Here is a 10,260-nt window from a genome sequence, read left to right as displayed (position 1 = left end):
ATCACCTTGATAGGAAATGAACTCAACTAACTACTGTATAAGTTAGTTACAGTTTTTTTTGTGGGACCTGTAACTATTATATAATCAATACAGACTGTTTACTCATCTTAGTGATGAAATTAAAGAACACTATGGGAAAGAAAGTAAACTAAGTTTTTCAGGATAGGTACAATATTTTGTGTGTATTCTTGCTACTTTAAGGTATCACATACAATGCTATCTGAATAATACAAAAAAAGTTTTAAAATATAATGACACAATTTAGGGCACTTTTAGAAATGCTCTGAGATGACAATACCAACAATGAATGTCTTCCTTTGCTGTGGAATAAAACAATATGATGTTCATAAGTTTATACGGTATACTTTTTATTTTCAAATAAAATACAAAAATACAATTAAATTCAACCTGAATAGAACCGAGAGCACAAAAATGACTGAAATACAGAAGTGGACACTCGGCAGATGAATAGACCTCTGTGCAGAGTAAGGTCTTTACTGGGGTTGCAAATAAGTTAGTTATGATTTAACAAAGTTGTGACCATCTGAAAGTGGTTCACCCTGTGCAGAGCATAGTGTTTGGTTACATGTACCTGCAGCTTGGAACACATGCTTTTCACTGAAGACTCTCCAGCAGCCTGCTTTGCCTGCCTACTTACTGCATCTTGATCTGGATATTCACTTCCTTGCCCAGGCAGGAAACCCAGCTATTAAGAAGTGAGAGAATACAGAATAAAAAACAGACATATTTAGTATTTTCTTTTTAAGGCTCTGATCGTGCAAATATATATACACATGCCAGCAGGATTTGGCTGGGATGTACTGAAAACTATTGGGCTACACAGCAGAAATATGCAAAAATTAAATATTTCTGTAAACCCCTTGTCCATGTAGAATGGGTCATTTCTAATTCAACTGCAGGGGCAAGGCCATTATTAATTATTATATTACACTAATTCCAAAGTCCTTCCTTGGGCTGGAGGCATGGCTAGGCTAGGGGCTATACAAGCAGCTGAGACAGTCTAAAGGCCTGATCCAAGCTCGCTGGAGTCCTGCCATTGCCTTCAGGGTTCTCTGACTAGCCAGGGGTGTGACAAGCAGGAGGGGCGCAGAGGTGGGTGACAGGTGACAGCACCAGACCTCGGGTCTTTTGTTTTTGGCCTCCCCAGGTGGACGCAGACCAGCACCGAGCCCCAGAGGGAGACCAGCCTGGCTCTGTTCAGAGCTTGTGACCCAGACTTGCTTCCTGCCCTGGCGGGAGTGGGTGGCGCCCCGGAGAAAGGTGCCAGGAATGGGGCCCGCCAGCTGGCTCGGGCTCTCCTGCGGCCGCTCTCCTGCAGCCGCGTCCCTCCCCTGGGCCCATGGCAGCGGCTTCCTTGCCTCCCCGTTGCAGGCGGAGCGGCTGCGGCATCTGGGTGCGCTGGGCCATGGGCGGCGGCGGCGGGAAGCGCTCTGAGCAGCCGAGCCGGCCGGGCAGCGAGGAGCTGCTGACGGCGGCGGAGAAGCGGATCGTGGCGCTGCACCGGGAGGCCTGCGCGGTGAGTCCCGCGCGCTTCCTGCTCGGGCCCGCAGGGCGCTGCTTGTGCAGCCGCCTCACAGCTCCCGGCTGCTCCCGCGGGGCTGGCGGCGCCCCAGGCAGGCGGCGCGCTGCAGGCTGGGGCTCCCGGCGGACCCGCTCCCCTGCTGCAGAGGCTAATGGGCGGCCGGGGGCTGCTCAGTGCCGCGGACGCTGGCAGCTTTGCCTGGCCCTCTGCAGCCAGCCCCATGGAAGTGCATGGGCGGGTTGGCTTGCCCGGGCCTCTCCCTCAGCCTGAGCTGGGGGTCGACCCAACATGTCCCGAGCACCGGCGTGTGGCCTGGAGATGCAGGGAAAGGGGGGAGGAGGCGGGCTAAGCCGGCTGCTCTCGGGATCACAAGGAAGAAGTGGACGTCCATGCACAGCCGAGAGAGTGACAGGAGCTCGTGTCCCAGCAACACTTGTGCCACATTAACGATCAGCGACTGACTTGCCCTTTCAGCTTCCCCGGGGCTTGCTGTGGCCGGGGGTCCTTTGGGGGTATTTCATAGCGATGGTCTTTCTAGCCCGAACGTCTCTGCACAGAAGCATTGGCACGTGCCTCAAGACGATCAGAAGTGGCTATTTGCTCACAAGACGCTGCCTGGTGCAACGGGCCCTGTAAAGAAAATAAAGTCACAACATCCCACAGGAAACCAGAGAAGCCTTTCGAGCGCGCTCCCAGTTCCATCATCCTGTAAAGTTGGGGCAAGTCACGGAAGGCCCGGCACAAAGAGAACAATTAAGACAGCAAAAGCGAAATCTTTCCGGAGAGGGGCAGCAGTCCCCAGACAGAAAGCGCGTGCAGCCCTGAGTGAGCCATGTCACTTGCCCGCTGGGGACTTACAGCACTAGAGCTTAGTTATTGATTATGTCAGGGAGAAATATGACCAAAAATAGCAATGTGGTGATGCAATGCACCTCTTGGACGCCCAGCAAACTGCCCAGTGCTGGTAGCCTGAACACCAATGTGTATTTACTCAGCCTCCGAGCCTGACAGACTAGCTTATAGTCCTAGTTTTTATGGAATGCTCGGGTGTTTTGCAGGAGGGGAAACATGTCACGATAACAGCCTCAAGGCAGACAGGGTGCCGACATGTGAAGTGACTCTCCCCTTCCATCTCCAGCTCCGGCATTGACATGATTAATAACCGCTCTGCTCCCCTTTGCACGCGGAGAGCTGCTGAACTGGTACCTCAGCTCCCATACCGGAGGGCGGAGGAAAGTGGGGCCGCCTTGTTTTGTTTTGTTTTGTTTTGTGCAAAGATGGAAGCAACCTGCTGTAATTGTGCGCGGGGCTCATCACTAGCGGTAAGGGCAGCATACATTAGACCCATGAGAACCTGCAGTAAATACTGAGTCTGTAGCAATACGTGGCCTCCGCCTCCTCTCCCCCTGATCTAGACAACACTCCCTGTTTGCAACGCATGGCGAACGCTTGGCCCTTTCCCCCTTCTCCCACGGATGTGCATCTCCGAGCACCTTGTGCTGCGCGCCCCTCTGCACTGCAACGGCCTCTTCCACCGCCAGCAGTCGCTGAGTTTGCATGGACAGCCATTGGGCCGATTCTGTTCCGGTTGCGGAGTTTTGCCATTGGCTCCAGGAGATCGGTCCCAGCAGGAGGTTCCCACTGAGGAATTCCCCCGTTCCTAGGCAGCTGCCCGCCGGAGGGTCAAATGTTAGTTGTAGGCAGTCAGCATGGTTACGGTAAATGACCTCAACGTGGGCATGGAACTGTCCCGCGGCTAGATTTTCCACCTGCCTTCCCTTGCGCAGGCGGCTGGCTCTGTGCCTTTGCAACCATTAGTGATGGCTGATGTTTAGCAGGTTTTCTGGACCCGTTTTAAAAATACCTTTGGGCTTCGCTTCTTTGTGTTAGTCCGTCCGCTATCTCAGGGGCTGCAGGCAAACACCAGGAAATGTGCCCCTTTACGGATGCACTGGCGCAACAGAACAGGGAAGCAAAGGACTTGATGCGCGTATCACTTTTGAAATGTGTAGCTCCAGCTGAACTCAGGGAGCGTTATCTTTGCTCTCCAAAACGTAGGAGTGACGTATTTGGTGTAGAACATTTTAAAACTATGTCCATACCGGTCACGATCCAAAATCCTGGCATCTTAACGTTTCCATTCGCTATAAGCATTGTTGCAATTGCAAAGGTCACTTGATGGAAATGACAATCAAAAAGTGACCTAAATATTAAAAGTGATATCTTGCTACCACACAGCTTTGTCCAGCACCAGAGGCGGATGCCTGCCAAGTATTTACGTTCCCTCCAATATAAAATGGTTTAACAGTTGCACCATGTTTGCAAACTGCAGTTATACTTTTTAGCGTCAAAGCTGGCGTGATGAAAGTTGCTTTTGATGAAGCAGCACTTGAAAGCAGCAGAAGGTGTCAACATTTTATAACCACTTTAAAAAATAATTTACAATGTAATCAAAACTCAGGAACATTTAGAAAGGGAAAAGAATGTGGCATAAAAAAGTCCAAAAGTGACTAAAGTGAACAGGAAGAGTGTAAATGTCACATTCTCTTAGACCCTTCTCTGGAAGCATAAATACAGCATCATACATTTACCCTTTCTTATAATTCGAAGTGTAAATGCATCTGCAGCCTGGGAGTGAAAGTCCATTTTCTTCTAAAAAGTTTAGAATGATTTAGAGAATATATAAAATATCTCTAAGGAAATGAATGGGGAAGGCTATGTTAAAATATGCACGGCTGGATACTCTGTTACTTCCCAAATCTCTTTATTTGTCAGTTCTGAGTTACAGAGTATAAAGGGTCAGATTATAGTGGTTGAACTGGTGCAGTTAAACAGTTGGATTTTAGGGAGATAATGTCAAAGCACTTCCAGTTCGAAACCACAAAGAGATGAAGACTATGTAGAATTGAGGTTGACTCTGTTTTGGGTGGTTCTTTTTAAGGCTGGCCTGCAAAACTATGTGGATCCAGTTACTGGCTATTTAGTGTTCACCAAAGTTGCCCACTTGCAGAGAGGAAAATGCTGTGGTTCTGCATGCAGACATGTGAGTATGAAATCCTTGCTTTGCAGCATTAAAATAACTTTGAAAAAATATTTTAAATGCTGGCATTAGGAAAAGCTAGCAAGCTATCTGGCATGTTTCACTGTGAAATTTAGACTAGCCAAGGACAATAAGTCCAGGAAAGGTCACTGAAGGATTTTCTTAACGTTAAAATAGAATGCTGCAACATTTCAGGTTAACATTATTTCCTTGAACTGCTAGGAGAATTTCACAAGAGTTATTTAATAGACTGTTGTTTTATATAAGTCACGTTCTCCTTGGCAAGTGCCAGATGCCTATGAAAAGAACCAGCATGTCAGAAAGTCTATTCCGAGCAAACTTTCTCCCTTTAAAGCAATGAGCTAACATAACCGAGATATTTCGCCACAAATGTAGTTTAGTTTTCTAGAATTATGTTGAAGGATCTGTTTTCCAGTATGACTGAGAAGTACGGTGGAATATTGTGTGATTTTTATAATAATAGGACTTGCTGTTGGTATTTTCTGAATACCATTTAGAAATCGAAATTGTGCAGTGTGAGAAGATGATATTTTATATTTTGCATACAGAGCACAATCCCGCTTCCACTGAAGTAAATAGCGTAAGTCCCGTAGCTTTCAATGACAAGATCAGGCCCATAATAATATGTTGATCAAATTCACCTTACTCGGGCGAGTAGTGTTTGACGCCCCAGGTGGGTAACATATATTTCCCCTTAGTAAATTTATAGTTATTAGAACATACTTTAAAGACCAGCGCACGGAAAAAGGGAGAAGGAGGTAATTTACAGTTCAAATGTGCAGTGCTCATTTCTAGTTCCTCTTTGGCTTCTTAGTTGAAAAAGTTTTCTTGTCCCACTATTGCAGTGTGAAATTCGTGAGTAATGATGCCAAAGACTCACTCTTTGATGAAAACTCATTAAGCACTTTTATAAAGAGAGAGTCAGTTGCTAAGACGTTTGAAAACAAGTTTAAAATGATCGGGAAATGTTTACACTTATTACAGACAATATTGAAAGGCTAGAATGTTATTGTCCTGGCTGCCCCTTTGCCTTGCTAGGAGCTCTGTTATGCAGAACAGTTTGCAATAATGCACCAACTAAAGAAGTTTAAGGGGGTGGGGGGACAGATTGCTTTGGTCAGTCAAATTCTTCGAGTTGGAAGGACTATTTAGGAAATGGTTCTTGGGCACTAATTAGGACCATTTGCTTGGGGTTGCCATTATTTTCCTGCTAGTCTAGAGGGCACAATAGATCAAATGATTTATATAATATAATTAACGATTCTTTAACCGTAGCAGGGTTGAGCCTTTTCTTACTGATTGCTAAGTAATGCAATAATGACGTGTTTTATTTCTTCTGCAGTGTCCATATGATCAAGCTAACGTGAAAGACCCGTCCAAAAAGAAGCGGTTCAATTCATTTTTTTATTCCTGACCATCAGTGCGTTTGCCATCTACGATGGAGACTGCAGAAACCTAAGCCAGAATCAGTTCTTTGTGGCTTCGAGTGCATGAATATTGGCATTGCTTTTATCGATCCTGGGTTATTTGAATACATTTTAATTGTAATAAAAACCAAGCTAAACTGTGTGTGCCTGGGTTTTTCAGATGCTACAGTATTAGTGATACTCCTTTCCCTTTCCTTAGCGTTATAAATCACGCTTTACAAACTGAGACCACGATTAATTTCGCTGTAAAATCAAGAATAGGGGTGCAGGCAGTACTCAGATTACCATCGCTTTACTTAACACTGCTACTGTATACACCGTAAATCACTTCAAGAGATGTTGATTTTGGTAGTAAATCGAGGAGTTTCAGTGATTTTTTTTTTATTTACATCACTGATGGCCATGTGTAACCTACAAGAATGCCCAAGAAGTGTAATCCCATTGCAAAACGGTTTTATTCTAGCAGTAAGAATTTAAAAGACTATCTATTTGTATTTCGTTATATTGTGTGAATCAAATTAGAGAAGTCTGTTTGGAGCACGGTCCATACTATTTTATCGCATCATGCTGACATTCGAAGATCGTTAGATAGGCCATTAAAAAAATTAGACTGAACTGAAGTACCACTGACACCGAGAGTGGCATTAAACCCAGATCGAACCACAGCATCAAACTTTCTCCTCCATCAATTCCTCCGCCACTCTGGTCCAAGGAGAATGAAGACAAATGTGTCGTTACCAAGTCCATCTGCCATTCAATGAAACATCGTAGCATCGTTAAGCGTGGCAAAGCACACACAGAATCAAACGTCGATCTTTCCACCCCTATGGAAAGGGGTGGTTGTTGCCATCTCCTTGAGGTAAAAATCAAAGGAGGCTTCCTGACAGACTCATTACAAGGTAAAGTCTCTGGAACTGAAAGGAGGGGCAGTGGGGGTCCCACAGATGCGTTTGAGTTTCTGAATAATTTAACTTCTATGTATTTGATTGAACATCAGTCTGTTTGGTGTCCAAATTAGCAAGTGCCTTTGAAAAGACGAGAGAACTATGTTTGCAAACATAAAATGAAATGTAAAATATCCTACAAATATTCATGAGCACCCAGGAGGTACTTAACTGTTGTATGATAGAAGACACCTAACTAGGACATCTCAGCTTTATTTTATTTTATTTTGTTTTCTTTTTAAGTCCTGTTCTATTTCCCATGAACGTTGGTGGTATCTTAACTATTGTATTTTTGTCTCTTTCTCATTAGGAGTAAATAGCCCCCAAATATTCCTGATTAAGTTTTCCATTGATCGCTTTGTGTTTCCAACAAACAACACCCCCCCCCCCCGCAAGTACCTGACAAATATCTTTAAGATCGAGATGGCTCCCTTCCTACCTACCTCCCCTCAAATATGTGCGAGCTGGGTTATTTGTAGGCAGTGATTGGACATTTAGCTATCATGATGTTATCTGAGAACTCCAAGATGGACATTCCGTCTTAGAAAAGGACAGGAGGGGGGATATGGTTACCCTTAGCTGTTGTAATAAGCCGAAAGGGTTCCCTTCCCCTCCCCATTTGTGGATTGTGGAGCACCCGAGTCTACTTAAACTGGAAAGTATTGTCAGTTGTTTGGTTGTCCCGGTTTGGTCCACTTCAGCTTTGGTTGAACGAAATGGCTTGACGCCCATCCTAGAAAGCTCCCTGTGCAGCCTCCCAGATGCTAAGATTTAGATCGTTTGAACGTCAGCGCAGCCTTCTGGTAACATTAAACATCCAAACGGATTTCGTTTGCGTATTAATATCGTTCCTTATGTATTAAGATGGGAGAGCAGCAGTTCAGAGCTAAATTCTATTTGCCTCGTTTTAGTGATTGGATCTAAATGAACATTCACGTCTAGCAAGTAAACAGACTGAAGCCACATTAAACAGAATGTGTACAAATAGCGGAAAGTCCTTGGAATCAACGTTCTAGCAAATAGTAAATTAATGTTTAGTGTTATTAGGGGTGTTTAGATAGTCCCATGTATGCATGCAGATACATAGAGGGAGATTTTTATTGCAGGGAAATAGAGGCATAAAAATCCTAAATAAACTGATCTGCTGCACTTAAAAGTATCCAAAGGTAGAATCTCATCAGTTTTGGGGCTCTGGGAATCAAATGGTAGTTACTATAATTTAAGGATCCACAAGCAACTGGTTCCCCTTGTGTCAACATAGGAGGAGGATCCATCGTTCTCGGTTATCTTACTAGCAGGAGAATTTCCAATGTAAGGTCTAGTTTTGTCATCTGCACAGCAATAATAACAATGAAATAAAGCGTGACATTATTTAAGCATGACACAGCAAGTAGCTTATTATAAGCCTTGCATATTCCTCTGCCTCCTGCTCCCATTAGGGCGTCGGTAATTGGAAGAAGATATATATACGTATAGAGATAGATAGATGATATAGATATTCTAAAGGAAATCATTAGATGGGGAAAATGCATCGAAGGTTCCTTTGGATGCCTTTTGCTTATGGAAAGGGCAATACATCTGGCCATATAAACTGCTGGAGCTCACTTTAGAATGGAATCTGTCTTTGCCCCCTTTCAATTTTGTGAGAGGAACAATGCTTCTTCCAAAGTAGCTAATGCAGCCTGGGAATAGCAGCAATACATTGGTCATGGGGCAAGAAAAAGGCTCCTTCGAAGTAAATAGAAAAGATACAGAAGGTGCAGGTGTCCCAAGAAGATTCCAAATAGAACAAGCCCACTGAAATATACCTTTATCTATCTATCTATTCGTGCACACGGCCAATTTCAAGGCAGATACAGAGATGCCGTTGCTGTGATTAAAGCTCTTCAGCGTTAAGGATTGTTCTTGCCGTTGGCAGGGCTGGCTTTAAACTCCCTGGTTGTAAGTGGATTCGAAGACAAACTTTTAAAAAACGTGTCACTACCATGCATATTATGAAAGCAAAATAGACCTGCGGCTCCTTAATGTCAATAAGTCAAACTTCGTGTATTTATTTTTTATCACCCGCCCACAAAATACCCATCCTGCAAAAAAGATTGCGACGCTTTTAGTATTATAGCACTTTAATTACTTTCCCTCCTTCACACCTGCTTAGTCAGTCACTTCAGATGAGTTGCTGTAACACGAGATCGCAGTATTTACTGCAGGTCCAAGTTAAAATACTATGGGAACTGAAATTAACAAGCCTTCCCCGAATGTCACCCCTGAAACTCTGATTTCAAGCGTTCAACATGACATTTCCATGCATTAGTATATAAGTCATCTAGCTACTTGTAAGGACCGAAGAGAGAGAGATTAAATACACCAGGAGCGGAGCCTTCACCAACGGTGGGATTACTGACGAGACGCTAAAAGTCGTGGCGTGGACAGGAACACTTCAGTGACACGATGCTATTATTTTGTCTGCAGCATGAACTCGGTTCACACCAGCAGCTGTTTGTTGACAGCTACCACCACAACTGCCAGAGTCTAGGCAAACTAGACTAGGGGATTTGCTGAACTGCCACAGAGAGCATCATCAACCCAAACCCATTCCAGGCGCTGCACCTTCCTTACACGTGGTGGATTAATTGCTTTCAGACACTTACAGATTTTTGTCCATGACTGTACCACAAAAGCGTTATTTTTGACTTCGTAAGATCATTAGCATTCTTTGCTGTTTCGAATAAAGACTCATGTTGGCTACAGACACTAAATGGCCACGTTGCTTAGGAGATAGGAGAAGGAACTGTCACTGAGGGTGGGGAAGTCATCTAGTATTCCTGACCCAGAACCAGCTGCCCCCGCCTTTAGGATTCTCACCGGAAACCCATCTCCAGGAAAGCCATTCTGTAAATAATTGGTGAGACAGACGCGTGTACTGCTCTCCCCTACGCTCATGGTTGAACCCCCTGGGCTCTTGGCGGTGCTGGGTTTCGCATGGCCCTGTAAGGAGAATGACTCTTAAAAATTACTCTCAGATCCATATTTTTTCTATTGTTTTGAGTCAGTGGATCGTTTGTCATCCGTGCCCTCACCTAAGAAGCAATGATTCCAATTCTTCTTGGCATCTGATTTTATTCTAATAGGTTAAATTGGATTCAGGTTTACAATTATCCGAGGTTTGGCTGCCTTGTATTGTATGACAACTCCCAATTTCATCGGTTTTGGCAATGCGAGGTTATTCCGTACATCATATCACATCACATCAGACTGAAGTTTGCTGTTTAGAGAATCCATTCGAGA

The 10,260-nt window shown here is 44.5% G+C and overlaps 1 protein-coding gene across 1 annotated transcript; it reads left to right on the top strand.

Annotated features, from left to right (window-relative positions):
- Positions 1-1,271: 1,271 nt before the first annotated feature.
- Positions 1,272-6,173, top strand: C7H1orf53 (chromosome 7 C1orf53 homolog). The gene is made up of 3 exons (XM_032770897.2): positions 1,272-1,537; positions 4,485-4,586; positions 5,947-6,173. Exons 1-3 carry the CDS (start codon positions 1,361-1,363, stop codon positions 6,016-6,018), a joined length of 351 nt encoding a protein of 116 aa, XP_032626788.2. The 5' UTR covers positions 1,272-1,360; the 3' UTR covers positions 6,019-6,173.
- Positions 6,174-10,260: the final 4,087 nt, after the last annotated feature.

The sequence above is a fragment of the Chelonoidis abingdonii genome, chromosome 7 (assembly GCF_003597395.2).
Source record: "Chelonoidis abingdonii isolate Lonesome George chromosome 7, CheloAbing_2.0, whole genome shotgun sequence".
Taxonomy (NCBI): Eukaryota; Metazoa; Chordata; order Testudines; family Testudinidae; genus Chelonoidis; species Chelonoidis abingdonii.
Note: the sequence above shows the minus strand (reverse complement) of the source record. Positions and strands in the feature narration are given on the sequence as shown.